At 45.5% G+C, this 20,769-nt stretch overlaps 1 protein-coding gene across 4 annotated transcripts in view; it reads left to right on the top strand.

Moving 5' to 3' along the window:
- Positions 1 to 20,769, top strand: part of CEMIP2 (cell migration inducing hyaluronidase 2) — a 64,772-nt gene that overhangs the window by 393 nt on the left and 43,610 nt on the right. The window contains exons 1-3 of one of the 4 annotated variants that reach the window (XM_081213546.1): positions 3,005 to 3,121; positions 15,142 to 15,484; positions 19,328 to 19,468. In XM_081213546.1, coding sequence (XP_081069672.1) covers positions 15,154 to 15,484; positions 19,328 to 19,468 — 472 coding nt within the window. In that variant the 5' untranslated portion in view covers positions 3,005 to 3,121; positions 15,142 to 15,153. Of the gene's footprint in view, positions 1 to 3,004; positions 3,122 to 3,653; positions 3,677 to 5,703; positions 5,727 to 15,141; positions 15,485 to 19,327; positions 19,469 to 20,769 lie in introns of those variants that run through there. The other 3 variants (XM_081213547.1, XM_081213549.1, XM_081213548.1) reach the window with 3 other exon arrangements.

Below are 20,769 nucleotides of genomic sequence, written 5' to 3'. Positions count from 1 at the left end.
GAAAATGTCTTTTATGTACATCTTGCATTGCTGTCAAAGAATCCCTGCTTATGAGATTTTTATTAGAAGCAGGAACAGCAGCAAATAATAATATTTTATTGGTTTTGGCATTCTTCTGCATAGCCCAGTGAGTTTTATGGGAGGTAGGAGCTGAAGTTGGTCCATCTGGCTTGTTTTGTTAGTGCATTTTTGTAGCATTAAAACAAGGGATATTAAATCTAGAAATATGGAATGAAAGTTTTTGTAAAGGAGAAAACATTGGTTGAAACTGCAAGCGGGGAAAAGCGCAACCCACCCGTAGTTAACTTCGAATGCCACTGACTGCATCAGCGCAGTGTAGTGGTTAAGAGCGATAGACTCGCAATCTGGTGAACCGGGTTCGCTTCACTGCTCCTCCACCTGCAGCTGCTGGGTGACCTTGGGCCAGTCACACTTCTCTGATAGATAGATAGATAGATAGATAGATAGATAGATAGATAGATAGATAGATAGATGTGAGGGTGATCTGGCTGCGACATCTGTCACCCCATTGATCGCCAGGGTTGATTCGGCTGATCTGGCTGGCTAGGCGGGTGTCCCCTTCCTCCCTCACCACTCCATGTGCGTCCCTCCCAAAGCTGCGCGCTTGGTGGAAGAGGACGACCATCCCAGATAGAAGGAGTGTACCGTTCTTCGGTCAAGGGTATACGATAGCTGCGCTCCCCTGCTAGAACCTCCAAACAAGCTCAAGTTCTCTGAAGTCTCTCAGCCCCACTCACCTCACAGAGTGTTTGTTGTGAGGGAGGAAGGGAAAGGAGAATGTCAGCCGCTTTGAAGGGAGTGAAAGGCGGGATATCAAATCCAAACTCTCTCTCTCTCTCTCTCTTAAAATCAGTGGGATTTTAAAGTGCTGAACTTTGGCTGAATCATCCACAAAGCAATTATGAAGAGGCCATGAAATTAGTTGCTTTCCTCCATGTTATCTCATCCTAATGAAATTCAGTATTATGCGTACCCCCCAAAATAAATTTGAGATTCCAGTTACAAATTATAGCATGCCTCTTTATGATTTTTTTCATATGTCATGTATATCATGAGGCAGCTTTCCTGGGTTTTATTTTTCCGGTAGCTTTACACTCCTCCTTCAAGAATTAAAGGCTAATGTCATGTATCATTAAAAGGTTTGCACATATGTGCAGCTGTATTCAGAGAAGTTCTCTAGGGACTCATGAATCATACTGCATCACAAACATTTTAGCTTTCCAGTAATTGTTGGCATAGTTGCCAGGGACAAGAACACACCAGCAATTATATTCAAACCCTATTTGACTTTTCCAGTTTTATTTGTGGAAGAAAACAACTTCTTGTGAAAGAGGCATATAGGTAAAATTGAACAGGTGTGAAGTAACCCGAGTTTATTTCTGGACTGTTGGAGGCGGCATTACCTAATTAAAATATCCCATCCAATGTAGTCAGTACATTCAAATGATATACTGTATGTGAAATTGCAAGAACTGGTTTAAGCACCGTTGCATTGTGATCTTATATGTGTTTTCTTAAGTGCAAGGGTCACTGGAACTTTGCAAAGGATTGCCGACTTAGCCTTAATCCGTTTAAAAGAGAGATGGGGAGCCTGTGCCTAGATGCTGCTAGACTGCAACTCCCATCATTATTGGCAATTGACCACACTGATTGGAGCTGATGGAATTTGGAGTCCAACATCATCTGCAGGACCAGACTCCTCATGCCTGGAGGGTTCTCTAAATGAGGGGAAGTAGTTGTGTTCATCATTGCGCATATACAGTCGTGCCCCGCAAGACGAATGCCTCGCAAGATGGAAAACCCGCTAGACGAAAGGGTTTTCCGTTTTTGAGCTGCTTCGCAAGATGAATTTCCCTATGGGCTTGCTTTGCAAGACGAAAACGTCTTGCGAGTGTTCCGATTTCCCCCCCGCTCCCCCCTCCTTTTTCTAAGCCGCTAATAGCCTTTTAGCCGCTAAGCCGCTAAGCCTTTAATAGCCGCTAATCCGCTAAGCCTTTAATAGCGCTAATCCGCTAATAGGGTTGCTTCGCAAGACGAAAAAACCGCTAGACGAAGAGACTCGCGGAACGGATTATTTTCGTCTTGCGAGGCACCACTGTATAAAATTTGCTTTATCACAGTTACCAGATTAATTCAATGAGGTACTGAAGTGTAAAATACTAAAAAGAGGTGCCAGATGTCACGATTCAGATACTCACAGTAGCCTATAGACTTAATGCTATGTCAAAAAAGAGAACTTTGTGAAGTAGTCATGCATCAAACCCTGAGTTAGAGTCTGCAGATTGCAACATTTAAAATATATCAAGAATCGGTATTTTGTTTGGTTTGAACATAAACCAGTTTTCAATAAAATAAAATAAAATTACAGTGAAGATAAAACTTAAACCAATGTACTTAAAACGGTTGTTCCCTGAAAGAAATGTTACCATCAGTATCTCCATGCCAACCCAGTGATTTCATTATTTCAGTTTTACACATGGGAAAGTGAGATAGTGATTATCCTGTGAATCCGTGACCTAGCATGGATTTGAGCCTTAGTCCATGTACAACCGTCTGCCCAATGGTTCTGTATCCATTGTTCTGATGCTGAGCAATTGCATCTCTCTAGAGAAAGAGGGATCTATTCATAATCAGCAATACCAAATATATTAGCTCAAGTAAGGGATGAAGTCTTTGCATTTAAGGCAGCAATTGCCCTAGGAGCAAGCCCCACTTTATCGGGGCTACTTCTGCCTAGGACTGTGATTCAATTCATTTTACACTGAAAAGTATCACCGGTAGTAATAAACCATTGGATTTGAAATGGTTGCACAATCCCTTGACCAACAATATTTGGCTTGCATGGATGTGTCACATGAGACAATTCCTGTTTTTGTAAGTCAGAAAAATAAGAATCTGCCGTGACATCCTGAACAGAGAGGATGATAGATAATGCTTTTCCTGTTAGCAGCGTCAAGCCTTTATATTCATTCCCTGAAAGCTTAGATTGTTTGCTCATTTGTTGACTGTCCATATAGACAGAAAACTGCAGCTATTGTGTGTGAGAAAAGGATTTCTAGTTCTTTGCAGATCATTAAGTGTTTTGTATACTCCTAACCAGGTAAGTGTAAAAAGTATTTTATTCTGCAATGTTATTTTGAAAGTTATAATTAGGTACTCAGATATTCTATTAAAATATTTTCACTACTGTTGTATCAGAATGTGCAGGATTGTGACAACTGAAAGTTCAAGTGAGCTGCACTTTACTTTTCAATAAATATTTGTGTCTCAGGACCTCTAATTCTCGCTTATGTTTTATTTTTGTTTCATTCTGTTTCCAATTTTGCCTATTTTGCCAATACTTTACTCCCTACCTGAAGTGCCCATATTTATCATGGTTACTGAACCTTACTATGTTTTCAGTGAAACAAACAATGCTGTTTAAGGATATATGCATCCTCTCACAGGAAGTTAACTGACTGCAAAATCCAGATTTCCACTGACCCAATAGCTACTAGTTGTCAATAATTAAAGAGAAATTACACCTTTTTGTTTAACAATTTCCATTGAATTGATGCTGCAAACCTGTGCTCAGGTAAAGCGACCCCTGACCGACTCTGGGATTGCAGCGCTCATCTCGTTTTATTGGCCGAGGGAGCCGGCGTACAGCTTCCAGGTAATGTGGCCAGCAGGACTAAGCCGCTTCTGGCGAACCAGAGCAGCGCACGGAAACGCCGTTTACCTTCCCACCGGAGCAGTACCTATTTATCTACTTGCACTTTGACGTGCTTTCGAACTGCTAGGTTGGCAGGAGCAGGGACTGAGCAACGGGAGCTCACCCCGTCGCAGGGAGTCAAACCGCCGACCTTCTGATCGGCAAGTCTTAGGCTCTGTGGTTTAACCCACAGCGCCACCTGCGTCCCTTTTACCAGTTGCCTGGTAGTAACTTTTAAATGGGTTTACTTCTGAAAACACACAGGATTGCACTGAAAACGTGCAAACATATTAAACAATAGCTGTTCTCCAACTTTGTAGTGAAGCTCTTTTTAAAATAGCATTTAATCCACTACATTATAATTGTGGTGCAATTACTGTAACTTCTTATGTTCTAATTTTCAGAAAGAACTCTACTTTTTTGTTTTTCTTGGATCCAGAAGATAATTTTCTGACATGGCATCAGTTCAAACTGTAAATACCAATTGCATACAAAATGGCATTTTGCCATAAGGTCATATAACCTTCAGGAAGAAAAAGTTGAATTCCATGCTGCTTATTTAAGCAGAATGCATATCTGTGCAAATCCTTCTTTATTTGCTTTGGATAAATAAATAGTATGTAGTGAATACTTTGATAATGACACAGCAGCAGAAAAATGTCAAACAAATATACATGGAAAGAGAAGAAAACAGAAACAGGGACTGCTTCTCAGATGGTAATCCCAGCACCTGCTTTTCTGGGCACCTGATGGCAGTTTTAACTTCTACATTGTCAGCCACAGAGCTGTACAAGCTGGCATGTGAAAACAATGAAACAATTATTTGCTTTTACTGGGGTGAGTGTTTTAGGAAAACTTGCACACAATGATCCTGTTCTCTACTTTATCCATACTGAGCAAGATAGAACTGACCCAAAGTGTGGCCCTGAAATAGCACAGCATGGCAATGTCCACTGGGGTAATGCTACTCTTCCAGCAGCAGCAAGGTACCTTGGCCAGTGGTGAAAGGGGGAAATTAGTGCTGAGGCGTTTTTCACGAGGAATCCCTTGCTTGGCTGTGTGCCTAGGGAGTCGCTCTGTTTGGGTTCCAGCCTGATGTCTTCCCTGCACCTTCGGAACCCCAGGTCATTCTTGCCGGCAGAACATCCAAAAGGGAAGCTTGGCAGCGTGGTGGGACTCAGCCCCACATCTGGCTTTCAGGCTTCACTTGGGCATCTGGCTGGGGAAAAAGGGGGCTGGGCCAGAGGGCCCTTTTCCCAACCGAGCCGGGCTGCTCCTGCTTCCCCACGGCAATGCACTTCCCTCGGGTTACCAGGCTGCTGCTGCTGCTGCTGATCCCTGGCACCTTTCTGTGGCGGTTTCTGCTCTTGTGGTTGCAGCCTTTTCCCTAGCAAAAAGTTTGCCATGTCACTAACCCAAGTCCCTGCATGTGTGGAGCTGTTCTGAAGGGGGTTTGGGGCAGGGCCAAGTCCCAAGGGAAGTCCGGCCTGGCGCGCAGCACAGGAATCCGGGCAGCCCCCGCGGGGAACTGGGTCGCGTGGTCTGGAGGCCGCTTCTCTCTCTGGCCCCCGGCGGCGGCGCCAAGCCCTCGGGGCCGAAGGAGCAGCGCTGCCGCCGTCCGCGCCGGGAAGGGAAGCGCGCTCCTTCTGGCTTGGCGCTGCGCTCTTCCCCTTCCGGAGCCGCCCCAGCGCCTCGCCGGGCTGCGCAGGGGATCCTGAGGGCAGCGCCGCCTCGGGGGAAACGGCGGGGGCTTGGCGGAGACCAAGGCGCCCAGCGCGCCGGCCTGCTCTGTTCCCCGGGCGGCCCTCGGCGGGCTCCGCCTCGGGGCGCTGGGAGGACGCCAAGCGAGGAGGCTCCTCCCGGAGGGCGGGGCGGGGCCCGGGCGGCGAGGCGAGGCGGCTGCGGCGGGGGAGCCGGCGGCGTCGCTGCGTGAGGAGGGAGCCCGCCATGCCTCAGCCCCCGCCGCCCTGAGCGCGCCTCCTTCGCCGCCTCTTCCGCGCTCGAGGCCTCGGTGAGTGCCGCCCCCCCCCCGCGCCGGGCTCCAGGCCCCCTTCCTGGCCCGGCCTCCGCGCTCGCCGCCCCTCCAGCCCCGCCTCGGCCGCCTCCCTCCCGGGCTGCTCGCGCCCCCTTCCTCGCCGCCCCGGCCTCCCCGCTCGGCGGCAGCCAGACTTCGCCGGGACTTCTCCCTCGGCTTGGCTGCTTTCTCCTGCTCAGAACTCCTTCAGATCAGTTGGGCAAGAGCCGGGCATTCATCTTCTAGGAATCCATATGGAAAGGAGGAGGGAAGGCAAAGGGGGCGGCCTGGTTCTCTAAGCCCCCCCGCCCCCGCCCGCGGAAGGAGCATCTTCTTCCTGGAGGTCGGAGGGTGTGAGCCATTGGGTGAGCATTTGATTCCTGTGCAGAGGGGTTAGATGGCATTGCACCCCACACTTTTCTGTCATCTCCCTCATCACTTTCCTCATTGCTAACAAAAAGAGTGGAATTGGATTATTGAGCAACACGTCCTAATCAACTGTAATGGCACAGCACGACTTTTAATGAGGTTGAATCCCATCTGAAAGTACAGGCAATGACCATTTTCTGTGTGTTTAAAGCACTTGCGACCATGCACATGCACAGTGCCACAAACCCAGAAGTGGCAGGAAAAGGGGGCAGGGCACGCTAATGTGCATTTATTTTTATACCTGCTCTGCCATCGTGCACAATGACCCAGAATGCAACCCCCCCTCCTGCAAATTCCCTGTATCAACAGTTCCCACATTCCTCAGCAGTTTCTCATCTCAAACAGCAGGGACACTCCCCCCCCCCAAATCTTCCATACTTCACTCTGAATCTGAATCTGATCTGCTCTCTTGGGGGAGGGACTGTAGAAGTTTGGTAGTAGAGCATATGTGTTGTATGTAAAAGATCCAAGGTTTAATGGCTGTACGAATCACTGGTCTGATATCTGCTGCCAGTTAGTGTAGAAAATGCTGGGCCAGTTAGACTTTCTGTCCATATCTGTACAAGATGGGTTCCTAGGTTCCTGACCTTTCCCAGCCCTCTTGGCACTGCAAGAAGGAAGCAATTTACAAGTTGACTTGTTAAACTGAGAGGGACGGAACCTGGCATCCTATACTATGTTGCCCATAGGAAGCCCATAGGAAGTTGACTTGCACTGAGTGGGAAGGGGCAGCTAGTCCAGCTCCAACAGTGCAGGAATCACAGCTACATGGATCAGCCTAGTTCAGTATTGTCTTCTCTGACTGGCAGCAACTATCCATGGTTTCCCAGCCTTTACCCAGAGATGCTGGAGTTTGAATCTGGGATCTGCTCAGCTACAGTTCTTCCTTTGTTGGAAGTGGTGATGCAGAAACAAAAACCAGTCACTACAGTAAGGAAGAGACTTCTCCCATCTCTCCAGTTATCCTACCTATGCACACACCTACTTTTGCTTGAGACTTGGCAGTCAAACTGAAAACTCCCTCCAAAGGTGAGAGCTGGATGGAATAAGCCAGCAGTCACTTACACTTGAACGCAAGTGTGCAAGGATTCTTGGCTTCTCATACATATATGAAAATTCTTGCATGTTGGGCAGTGTCCCTATTTATGGCCATTGCTTGCTGCTCATTTCATGAATTGTCTGAGATGCTGCCAAAAGTACTGATTTTGTTGCTGGAGCCCATTCTTCACCCCACGTTCTCTGGTACCCCCAGATAAAAGTAACTTGCTTGCACTTAATCTGCATTCCCTTCATCAGATGTAAGTTACTAGCTTTCATCTTGTTTTGATCATACTGTTTGATCAAGTATGAAGAATTACATTGTCAGCAAGTATGTTGATCATGTCCTCATCTGCTAACAGTACAGAATAAAACTTAGTTGGTGTTGTATGGTTCACGTTATTTGAGCCACATCGCATGCATTTAGACTTTCATGAAGCCATATGAAAGCATGCAATGCAAAAGACATTTCCTATCATATTGTAGATAACCTTTATGGTGTGTGCCAGTCGGGGCAGTGGATATCTCTGATATCTCTAAACGTAGTGCTTTTTCTCAGGAAAAGCTCTCAATGTGAATAATCGTGGCAGAGCTGAAATAGATTGTTGTTTCTAGGGATGGGTGGACCACAGCAAGCTTTCCTCCTGTATAGCTTTTTCAAAACAATAGAGAAGAGCTACAACTTGGCCTCATTCACAATCATGGCTAAGTAGGAATTAACCCGTGTGCTGGTGCACAGTTAGAAAATCTTGGCCACTTCCCTCCTCCCCTGCTCCCAGTAGTGCAGCCGAAGGAGGGGAGGAGAGGAGCAGCCGTGAAGATCTAACTGCACCAGCACACGGGTTAATTCCTACTTAGCTTTGGTTTGGTTTGGCTTAGCATTGCATTCAAGCCATTTCAAGGTTTAAAAGAATGTTTTTCTTAATACTGAAGTTGTGTCCAGTGGTACATCAAATAACCCATCAAATGTGCCATGGACCTTGTAGTATGAGATTCCTTGTTTTGAAAAGAACTTGATATGGAAAATCAAAATATTCCATTAGGTTGCATCTTTGTGCCCACAGAGTAGCATCACTCCCCAAACTCTCTCTCTCCCTCTTGATGCTACCCTAACACACACCCCCCCGGCTTCTCCATCTCTGATGTTCTTTGTTACAAGTGAAATGTCATTTATTTATCTGGGGTATTTTAAGTCTGCCATTCATCCAAAGGTCCCAGGAAAGAATTAAAAATATCACAATTAATATTAAAGATTTAAACAAAACAACAGTATAATACCAGAAGAAAAATATTGCCATGTACTTATTCCCTCCCCGTCCCCCACCGCCTGCGAAAGGATGGGGAAATGACACTAACTGTACCACTTTGAATGAAAAATGTTTTTTTAAAAAAACCTACTCTCTTAATTGAGGTTAATGTTAATTGGCAGAAAAATATATCCTGTTGGCTCCCAGTCTCTGGAATGCCCTTCTCTATATGTCTACTTCATGTTGTTTTTGAGCGTTCGGTGCCAGCTTAAAAAAATATTATTTGCCCAGGCCTCTTAATTCAGCTGTTGCTGTTTTCTTGCTACTGATTCGTATGTTTACGGCATTACTTTCTTTCTTTTTTTAATTGTGGTTTTTATATTCTAAAGTCTCATTGGAAGTTGTTTTGAGGTGATAAGGATGTAGTAACTTCTTGGCCAGAAATGAATCAGCTGTCAAAGCAACTGCACAAGGACACTGAGCTCTGTGCCTGGCTGCTGACTTAGAACTTATACTGGTATATAAATATCACAGTGTATTGATTGACATGAAAACGTAATTGTAAGTACAGCTAGATGGCAGATAGATAAAGACATCTATTCTAAAAACCCAACCGTATGCACCTCTGTTTACTCCCAGGTACAGTGGTGCCCCGCAAGACGAAATTAATTCGTTCCGCAAGTTTTGTCGTCTAGCGAATTTTTCATCTTGCGAATCACGAAATCCCATAGGAATGCATTGAAAATCAATTAATGCGTTCCTATGGTCAAAAAAAGTCCAAACAAAGCCAAATTTGGTACAACAACAGTTTATTAACTGCTCTTTAAAGTCACACATACTGTAAAGAGCAGTTCAAAAATTGAAGGGAAAATAAATTAACTTTATAAACAAAACATGTCTTTGTTTTTAGACAAAGGAAACAAAGTCGCGAGACGTTTTCGTCTTGCGAAACAAGCCCATAGGGAAATTCGTCTTGCGAGGCAAATCGAAAACGGAAAAACCTTTCGTCTAGCGAGTTTTTTGTCTTGCGAGTCATTCGTCTTGCGAGGTACCACTGTAAATGTAGGATTGCAGCCAAGTAGTCTGTTCCCCAGCCCTATTTTAGGGTACTTAAAATAGGGTACTTTATCTACAGTGATACAAATGTCACATACTGTACTTAAGGAGTGCAGGTGTCTGTATTTTGCTTCCCCTTGGGGAGTGGGTAACTTAAAGGCCAACGAAGGTGCTTGGCAGAAAAAGTCTATAGCAATGGCCTTTAATTTCTGAGGGCCTTCATTTCATGCTGACCTGCACCAGAGGACCACTTAAAACAAAGTCACAGAGCAAATCTATGCATGAGCTCAGAAGGTGGTAGACTCTTCTTCATTGGAGAGCAAAGGCTGGATGGCCATCTTTCAGGGATGCTTTAGTTGTGATTCCTGCATTACAGAGGCTTGAACTAGATGATGATGATGATGATGATGATGATATAATAATAATTTTATTTATACCCCACCTTCCCCAGCCAAGACCGGGCTCAGGACGGCTAACAACCAATAATAAAAACAAGTTGATTAAAAGAAAATTTAAAAGATTAAGACACAACATTAAAACATTAGGATGCAGCCTCTTCACAGGAGGAGAAAAGAAAAAGAAAGTGGGGGAAGGAATCAAACTGATTCTAAGCCAAAGGCCAGATGGAACAACTCTGTCTTACAGGCAGCGGCATAGCGTGGGTTATCAGCACCCGGGGCAAGGCAAGTAATTTGCGCCCCCTAACCCGGGGCAAGGCAATTAATTTGCGCCCCCTAACCCGGGGCAAGGCAAGTACAATAATTTACTCTCCCAAGCAGCAGCAGCGAGGCTTCTCTTTCCCCCGCGCTCTCCTGGAGCTGCCTCTTTCCTTTCCTTTTTTCCCTTTCTCCAAGGCTTTTCGCTTTCTCTCCTTAATTGATTCCTCCTCCACACCGCAGCGTTTCCTGGCTGCTCCCCCCCCTTCCCCTCTCTCTCCTCCTCGCTCTGCTTGCCTTGCCCTGCCCTGCCTGAGGGCGCCCTGAGGAGACTCCGCTCTCCTTTTTGACCAGGCGAGGTGGAAAAGTCTCTTCCAGTCCCCTCGCCAGACTCCCTGCTCGGCTCGGCTCACTACCCAGGCGGCCAGTGGAGAGAGAGCCGCAATTACCATAAAGCTCCTCTCCCTCCGCTTCGCCAAGCTGTCAAAGCCCGGCAGCAGCGGCAATGGCAGCAGCAGGCGCAGCCAGACCCCCGCCAGCCAGCCAGCCAGCCCGCCCGCCCCCCCGCCCGGCTTCCTCTCCTTTTTTTGCCCGCGGCAGAAGGCTTCGCTCTCCCCCTTCCGCGACCTCCTCGCCAAGCCGAGCGAGCGCGGGCTCCCTAACCCGTGGATTTTAGTAGGGGCAGAGAGCTGCTAGTGCGAGCGCGCCCCCCGCCCATGTTGCGCCCGGTGCGGCCGGCCCCCCTGGCACCCCCACGCTACGCCACTGCTTACAGGCCCTGCAGAAAGAAATCAGATCCCGCAGGGCCCTGGTCTCATGAGACAGAGTGTTCCACCAGGCTGGAGCCAGTGTTGAAAAGGCCCTGGCTCTGATTGAGGCTAATCTAACTTCCTTAGGGCCCGGGACCTCTAGGGTGTTGCTATATATGGACCTTAAGGTCCTCCGTGGGGCATACCGGGAGAGGCGGTCCCGTAGGTACGAGGGTCCTAGGCCGTGAAGGGCTTTAAAGGTCTGACCCTGTACTCCACCGGGAGCCAGTGCAGCTGGAAAAGCACTGTTCCCATGGCAGAGACCCCGTGAGGAGCTTCACTGCAGCATTCTGCACCCGCTGGAGTTTCTGGGACAGCTTCAAGGGCAGCCCCGCGTAGAGCGAATTACGGTAGCCTGGAGGTGAGTGTGGCCAGGTCGGGGCGGGAAAGGTCCAACTGCTTGATACAGCGAAGGTGGAAAAATGTCGCCTTGGCTGTTGTTGTTACCTGTGCCTCCATGGAAAGGAGTCCTGCAGATATTTTAATCTCCTGCTCAGTGATCACCTCCCTGTGACTTTACAGTTTTATAAATGTTTCTGATTCTGCATTCATTTGAAAGAGGAAGGAAATACTGAATACTTTATATTCTGAAGTTTCAAAATTAGAATAGCTGAAGGAAGAGAGAATATGTACTCTACAAATAAGTAATCTGGCATAAAAATTCTTTTGTTACTGCTTCAAATTAGGGGGTATGGGTGGGGATTTGGCTGAAATTTATACTGTTTTTTGTCAGGCTCCAGAACAGCACATACACTTGTGCTGAAAGAGGACTCTCAGAAAATGGCCCCAGGACATAATTTGTATTATAGGTTCTTACTGTTATGAGCATTTGCCACATTTGGAAATGTGTGTGCTGAGGCCTGGGCTGTTCAGAGAATTTACTTGACTGTCCTGTGATTTGTGTCTGCTTTGTTTCTTGTTTAGAACAAAGGAAATGGGTTAAACACACCATGTCCAACTCCTTGGTTTTTATACTGGGCCGACCATTTTGACTGAAGCCTTGGTGACACAGGGAACAGGTGCAAGAAACATGAAGGACTTGTCTACCCTGTACTCCTTTTAATGTTTTGATCCTGTCTGGCAGGGCATTGTCTCCTCTGAAAGCATTGGGCACAATGATCTTATCGCAGTGATGAATTGGACTCTGCAGCTTTGACATTACAAAGAAAGAGTTCTTGCTATGTTTCTGCATAAGATTTGAGATTAGCTGCTATATTTCATTTGTTTTTATTGTTGGCCCGTTTCAGTCCTTCTGAGCATGCCGTCTATAGTTGAGCACACCGGGCATCAGTTGGCATACTCTGTACTTTCTTTTTTTACAGGAATTAGAGCTTCATAGAAAGGTATCTGGGTTTAGGGTTAATCTTGCTTATTCAAGTTAAAGGCATCAAGATTCCATCTAAGGAAATGAGAGACCCACAGTGATTATCCGCAGTTACAGGGAATATTTAAAACCTGCTAATACTTAGGAGGGTGGTTTACCCCTGGTTGGAGGGAGCAGGAAACAAGGCCATGTTCTCTTATTTGCAAGCTTCCAGGGGCCTCAACCCATAGTTGAGTGGGGGGCAGATGCTGGTCTTCTCTGAAACAGGAGATGCTGCACTAGGTGGACTTTGGATCTGATCCAGCAGGGCTCTCCACGTTTTTATATGGACCATATCCTGGTAATAGAGGAAATAAATTATCACATTAGCCTGTGTGTACAATTGGGAAACAGATCTGCAAGTGGAACTGAAAGTGGAAGACTGGCATAACATTTGAGAGAGCTGTTCATCTTTTATTATGTGACAGTTTTAAATAGCTGTCTTAAAAATCCAGATGGTAGGTGGCACATGATCTCTCTCTAGCTCATTTTTAAACCACTGTTGGGGCAGGTCAGTGCTTGGGAGGAGGTATTTCAAATAGCAGATTTTCAACATGTGGTGGTGTGGGATAAAGAGGTCAGAAAAGCTTAGCAGGAATGACCATGCCTTGCTGTAACTGCTTGCATGGCAAAGAAAGAGGAAACTTGTGATAAAACATTAAGAAATCACTGAGAGTAGCCAAAAGGTAATGCCTTATAAGGTATTAGGACGGTTTGTGGGTGATTCAAAACCACAAGGGAAAAAGGAGGAAAACAGTTAGAAAGCTATTGCACTTGCTTAAAAGGGCTGTGAATATTAGTCAAGCCGCCCCTGGTGGAGCTAAAGCTAATCAGCATGAAGAAGGGGGGTATGTAACGGTGGAGGTACATATCAAGGGGAAAACATGAAATAGGTGGACCAGGAAGTTGGTAAACTGCAATTTCCTAAACAATAGGAGATTGTAGGAGGGAAATTTGGACGGGCTTTAGCGTATAAAGTACCTTTGATGTGCCCTCTTTGCAGCATGAGGTTGGGGAGTTGCTCGCGCAGCGCTGTCTCAGGAATAAGCAACCTTTGGTTTTGCCTGATCTCAGTGTCCGACTCCTTCTTCTCACAGAGCAATTGACTCCCTTTAGGGAAGATTCCTGGGGCAAATTTGTCCAACAGGTGGGGATCTGAAATTTGTATAGGACTTTTGGTTTGAACAGCAGCCAATTTCTCTGCTCCCCGTCACTTGTCTTTTTCTTTTAACCATCTAGCCTGCTGAAGAGTTCTGGGGACCTTGAAAGCTTGCACACTATTTTCTGGCATCTTGGTTAGCCTAATAAAGATGTTTTCTTAATATATATTGGACTTGATTGGCACATCAGAAGCTCCAGCCTATATCTTGCTGTATTTTAATGCCCTGAGGATGATACCATCACCAGTCCACCTATTGTTTCTTATTTAATGTTGGCAGCTCAGCCAGAGTTAGCTTAAAGTGGAATTCTTGAAAGGTAAGGTGTAGAATTTCTTCACCGCCGAGATGTTGCGGACAGTGTGTTTACTTTCCTTGAATCTATTCATTGAATATTCGAGATATCCTGAAAAACCAGAAAATTGTATAATTTTTTTCGGCAGGAGGAAGGAGGTCAGCTGCTAAAACTAATTCAGTTTTATTATCCTAATAGTTTACTTGCGATTGCAGTTTATGATAGTCCTGTTAGCATGGCATGAAATGGAGTAATGGTTTTTAACAGTGCTATAGATTTTGAAGCAAACTCCTTCAAAGGTTATTCCAATGGCTATAAAGACAAATCTTTTGTGTGTGATCTTGTGCAAATGTGGCAGAACCTGGATGAAAATTGGCATATGCTTTTGAGCTCTGTTTTTTTGCAGAAAAAGTCCTCTAAATATTTGGGACTGGCCAGATGCTGACAAGCGTGCCCTGGGTGAAGGGGTGCTGCAGACTGGGGGGGGGGGCACTGGTCTGTAGGGACCTGTACCAGGCAAGAGGCAAGAGTCAGAATCAGAGGAAACTTCAGAGCTGGAGGAAGAGGCAGACCAGGCAAGTGAAGGAGAGGGTGCCTCTCCACCCTCCCCTGTACCACTGTCTCCAAGAACCAGGAGAGAGCAGAGTGAGTGCAGCCCGTCAGGGAAGGTGCATCAACTGGTGGAAGGGGGCTGGTCCCCAGTTGCTGCAACAGCGCCATAGAGTTCAGACCTAGGAATATCTGGCTAGCCAATAGAGTGATGCGCGTAGGTTTCCAGAGCTGTTATCTTGGATAATAAAAAGTTAACTTTCTGCTGTGTCCTTGGCTAGGAAGCACCATTGGCACTACATTAGCTTTGGAGTAACCTGGTAGAATACATAAAAAGGTAAAGGACCCCTGACAATTAAGTCCAGTCGCAGGCGACTTTGGGGTTGCGGCGCTCATTTCGCTTCACAGGCCAAGGGAGCCGGCGTTTGTCTGCAGTTTTTCCGGGTAACGTGGCCAGCATGATTAAGCCGCTTCCGGCTCAACGGAACACCAAAACCAGAGCAGTGCAAAGAAACGCCGTTTACCTTCCCGCTGGAGTGGTACCTATGAATCTACTTGCACTTTGGGGCGTGCTTTCGAACTGCTAGGTTGGCAGGAGCTGGAACCGAGCAATGGGAGCTCACCCTGTCGCGGGGATTCAAACCGCCGACCTTCTGATTGGCAAGCCCAAGAGGCTCAGTGATTTAGACCACAGCTCCACCCGCGTCCCTGGTGGAATACATACTCCCACATAAATAATTTCAGGGCATAACTAAAGCGACTCCTCTCACACTTCAACATTAATCTTTTTCCCCCCTTTTGTTTTTAATCTAGTGATTGCATAACATGCAAGCCGCTGATCCCAGAGGGAGGACTCCTGCCTTCCTTCAGCCTCAGAATGGAAGCAGCCATAAATCTTCTGGCTATTTCCCTGGAAGAATTGTCCCATTTCGTCCTCCTCCTCCTCCAAAGAACCAAGCTTCAGCCAAATTTACCTCTGGAAGACAGGAAGCTCGTGCAACAGTAGCCTCCTCAGCAGATGAGCAGCGCAGTCAAGCGGAAGCGAGCAGAAAGAAAAGACACAAAAACACACTCATCTGCTTTGCTATGTCTAGCTTTTCATTTTTTATTGCACTTGGCATTATTTTGGGGATAGCATCAAAATATGCTCCTGATGGTGAGTTTCCATTTCCACTACTTAGTACCACTACTAAGTGCCAATAGAAAAATCCAAATATTTGTACTGCTGTTTTGGAAGAAGATTGATAGTTTTTAAAACTAGTTTTTGTATAATTTATAATTGTATAATTTAAAACACACATAATTATTCCTCTGTTGAAAAAGCAAAAGAAAGGGACCTTTCTCTATTGTTGACACTAGTGACTGTGATAAAGGCCCATTGGCTTCATCTGTTCTCACGTTCTGTGCTTCCACAGCAAAGTTACATAACGTAGCAGTAGAGAACTATTTGTCAGCATCCATATAGTCCCGCTCAAGGTGGCATTTTCCAGAAAAGTGTGTACCGTATTTTTCGCTCCATAAGACACACTTTTTCCCTCCTAGAAAGTAAGGGGAAATGTGTGTGTGTCTTATGGAGCGAATGCAGGGGGGGGGCAGGCAGGAAAAGCCCCCCCAAAGCCGCACACAAACTCCGTGCGGCTCTTGCGGGCTTTTCCTCAGGAGGGAGAAGGGACTGACGCGGCCAGTCAGTCCCTTCTCCCTCCTTGTAGAAAAGCCCGCAGGAGCTTTTGCGGGAGGTGGGGGTATTGCCATAGCCGCATGCAGCTATGGCTCTTTGCTCTTTGGGGCTGGGGGGGGGGACCTGGGCTTCCCCGGCAGCCCCAAGAAGCTCGCGGAGCAGCGGGAAGGCCGCGCGCCTTTCCGCTACTACCCAACCTGCTTTTTGGGGCTGTTGGTAGGCTTCCCCCCGCCAGCCCCAAAGAGCAGGTCGAAATGAACTCCCGCCGCGCTCCGGAGGCTTCGGGTTGCCTTCACTGAAGCCTAGAGAGCGAGAGGGGTTGGTGCGCACCGACCCCTGTCGCTCTCCAGGCTTCCAAGGTAGCCACCTGAAGGCGACTGAATGCACCTTGAATGGCACATTGTTTTAGAGGGGGAGAACAAGAGGGGAAAAATTCTCCCCCCTCTGCGCAGCGCCTCCTGCCGCTTTGCTGAAGGGGCGCTGGGCAGAGAGGGAGAATTTTTTTTTCTTGTTCTCCCCCTCTAAAACAAGGTGTGTCCTATGGTTGGGTGTGTCCTATAGAGCGAAAAATACGGTAAATGTCTTTCCTCGTCTCATTACATGAACAGTGTTTTCTGAACAAAATACAGGACTGCATTGTACACACTGCAGTAGCAGCATGTCTGTCAAGAACACTGGCAGGAACAGCAAAGAACCAGAGCAGAGTTTCTCCAGGTGACAAGTATTCTTGTGCAGCGTCATCACAGCTGATATTCCTTCACCCCACGTGCCCAACAGCTAGATGTCATCATGCATTTAGGGTTGGATTCCCATAATGAGCCCCTTCAGCGGAAGCCCTGCACAAGGACTTTTGCTTGCACAGCGAGACTTCCTGCCCCACCTCTTACCCCTCTGTGCCCCACCCACACTTCCTGAGGTTGGGGGGAGAAATCATTCCATCTGAACATAAAATTCCTCACGTAAACCAATTATTTATTTATTGCATTTATAGTCCAGCCTCCCAGGAGCCCAAGGTGGTGTACATAGTTCTCTTGCCCATTTTATCCTCACAACAACCCTGTGAGGTAGTTCGGCTCAGAGTGCGTGACTGGCCCAAGTCATGCAGTGAATTTCATGGCTGGGTGGGAATTTGAACCCTGGTCCTGCTCCTACACTCTAACCATGCTGCTTATTTGACTAACCCTGCAGTTCTTGCTTGGTGGTAATTAAAGTAACTCCTCTCCTTATTAGTTCTGAGATTCACTCCTAGAATGTAAATCAATTACAATGAAGGGAGAAAGAGCTTCTAACCCATTTGAATCCCATGTTTATTTCTATACTGTTATTGGGCTGTATCTCTTATGTTAACGTGATAGAGTTGACTCCAGAGGAGAGACTGGATTAGAATTGTTTAAAAAATGCATCTACCCTCCTCTTCAAACACATCCAATTATTTCTTCTTCTTTTAGCCTTCCCTTGGTCATTTAATGATCCCACAGTGGGTTACAATGTATAAATAAAACAGATCCAATCAGAGATCCCAACCACATAAAAATGCAAATGATAACAGTATTGCTTGCAAACCTGCACTCAGTAGGGGGCCATATTAAATCAAACTCCTGCAAAAACCTTGAGGGAAGAGATGGAGTTTAGACAGTGCATTTAAAACTAAGTCTCTCATAAAAATTACTACAGTGTCAAATAACATTTATCAAGTGTTTCTGATAACTGAAATAGTCAACAAGAATTGTCTAATTACTAAAATTCATTAATATAGTTTTAACCATCATTAGCATTTGCATTGATAATTGGCACAGATGGTTTGAAGAAGTGTGCTTAAGATGAGTGATGGGGAGAAATTCCGAATCTCAGATAACCGGGAAAGGGCAAAAGGGGAGGGATCACAAATGCAAGATCACACTGCAGTATTGCTGAGAACCAGTAGTACTACAGGTTGATTTATCCATGGTCTTTGACTGGCGGGTCATGGTCCTATCAGAGGTTAGTCGTAACAGAATACGACCGCCATGCAAGTATAGGGTGAAAGATTGAGGAATGAAGTTCCCAAAGCATGTTTGGTTAAAAGTGGGTCCTTGGTCTGAAAAGGTTGAAGATGAGAGGATTGGAAAAAAGACGGGCCTTCCAGAACTGGACCAAATGTCCACCTAAGATTGTATTAAGTTTACAGCAATTGGTTTGTCACAAATGACTCATCCTCATGTCTAAAATTGTGTGGTTGTTTTGTTAAAACATTTATTTTGCAATTTAAGCTGCTCCTGGGAATCTCTATAGTGAAAAGGGGGGTGTTGCATATTTTAAATAAAAAGCACAGTCATTTTTTTTCATTTCAAACTGCATTCAGAAGGGTTTGGGTTTTTTGGCAGGGGAACTCCACATGCACGTGCAAGTGAGCAAGTGGCCAAAGTAACAAGAAGCTAAAGAATAATAAGAAATCTATTGTAATTAAGGGGGAAAGCACTAAGCAAGAGAGGGAATCCAAAGTAATTATGTTTCATCAGCATGAGCCAAATAAGTTTAATAGCAGGAAGCAACTCCTAATAGTCAAGTGAAACGTACTGTAAAGCTTTCTCTAAAAGGAAACAGGAGCAACATGAGTGTAATTTTCACAATTTTATTGCATCCAAGTAAAGTATTGTATCAGGAAATGTTGAATCACTGGTAAGGAAGAATAGAGAGAAGGGAAATGAGTAGTTTGGCTGAATGAGTCAGTAACTTGTTGATATTGTACATGACTCATTGCAGTACATGGGGGCAGAATGGAGCTAATGGCTCCCTTTTTTCACAGAAGGGCTGAAAAGGAGGCCATTGCAGGCTGTGATTAAAACAAACAGAAAATGGGTATCTTAAACAGTAAAAAATGGCAATTGGATGAAGATGCCCTGTAAACACTGGGACACATATAAAAATGGTCTTAAGGTGGGCCAAAACTCATAAGCTGAAGAGCAATGGTATTTCCTAATGTGAAATGTATACCCAAATGAATTATGGGAACAGCTGAACAGAGAGAAGAACTGAACAAAAACCCCAGGCATTTTGCATTGCCCTCTGAAACTCAAAGAGGGCATGCTCCTTTTCAGGGGCTATAAAATGAAAAGGTAAGAAAGACTGCTGAGTATTGATTGGCTAATGTGAAAGTGCAGATCACTTTACTTGAACTTCATTCGGATTCAGAGGATTTTTCTTATTCTCATGGGTAGAATGGGGAGCTTTTTACTGTGTCTTTATTCAAATCTGATACCAACAGAGTTGGATAAAAATGCTTGAAGCGTGAGTTGGCTGCCTTGATACTTCAGTTATAAGTGTTTCTTGCTTCTATTGCAGAAAATTGTCCAGATCAAAATCCTCGCCTTAAGAACTGGAATCCTGGACATGATCGAGAAAACAGAGTTGTACTCAGACAGGGAGATTTGTTTCGCCTCAGTGTGGATGCTACAGTGCACTCTATAGTGATACAGGATGGAGGTATGTAAAGTGACATCCCAGCTTCAACATAGCTTAGGGCCAAACGGACAAGATGAAGGAGCTGTGTTGACTTATTCCTATGTTTTTTCCATTTACAAGGAAAAAGGAGTGTGTGTGTATAGCCTAAATTTTAGAATGGTATAGTAATATAAGTCTAGAATACGCAATTTTAATAAAATACTTTTATAATTACAATGTTTTATATTTTATTTATTATAAAGTTACGATCACACACACACAGTTTTGTGTGTGAATATAAAAAGGTGTAAAGTGTTGGACTAGGACCTGGGGGACTCAGGGATGAAGCTCGCTGGGTGGCCCTGGGTGCTAGTCACTGCCTCTTGGCCTAGCCTGCCTCACAGGGCGGCTGTGGGATTTCAGTGAAGGAGAGAGAGACCCATAGGCTTTACACTGTGCTCCTTTGGGGGGAAAGGTGGGGTCTTGATGTCGTCATGTGGCTGAAGGGGGGAGCTGCACACTCCTCACTCTTCTTGGTTGTGCTTGGCCACCAAGACATTTTTCTGGTATCAGATCTGGGCCTTCAGGAGGAGATGGACAGGATTCTGCTCCCCTCATAGGCATAAGCTTTCTGTTGTAAAGAAACATCTCCATCCCTACTTCCCCTCATCTTTTGTTCTGATAGTTTTGGGGAGGTGTACTAACACATTGAAAGGATATCCTGGGTAAACAGTGTGAGGAAAAACTAACACTTTATTTTTCTCAATATTTCTTCCTATCTAAGGCATTTTCTATCGCAGCACTATATAAAATAATGTTGCACATAATTGGTCCATTTTTGAAATTGTTTTTTAGAATATAGCGTTTGAAAAGATATTTGGCGTGAGGGGAAAAACATATGTCCCTAAAACGTAACTTGTATTGTTATATTTGTGGATATTAACAGATCTCCAAGAAATGACTATCATACTGCAAATGACATAATTTTTTACTGTTTACATTCAGTACAAGTTATATTGGAACAGGGAGCAGGCAGAGCTGAATAACAGAGCAGCTTCAGAACAGGCATTTGAACCCAATCCATCCAAAAGGAAGTTTCCTCCCAGTTTACTTCCTGTGCAGTGGAGAAAGAAACATTCTCTTCATAGCAGTTAACTTAGAGCATTTGTAGGAAAAAGCAATGGGAGAAGTTTACACTGAGCTCTGCCACCTCTCCCTCCCTTACCTGGGTTGCTCCTGTGGGGCAGGTGGGGCGCTCATTGGGGCCTCTTTGGTTTCCGCTGCCTCACCCCATGCCATGGGGGGACCGCCTCTGACTTCAGATGGCCTACAACTTCCGTCAG

The sequence above is a fragment of the Podarcis bocagei genome (genome assembly GCF_964188305.1).
Source record: "Podarcis bocagei genome assembly, chromosome: 11".
Classification (NCBI taxonomy): Eukaryota; Metazoa; Chordata; class Lepidosauria; order Squamata; family Lacertidae; genus Podarcis; species Podarcis bocagei.
The sequence above is the reverse complement of the archived record's forward strand: the minus strand, read 5'-3'. Positions and strand labels throughout refer to the sequence as shown.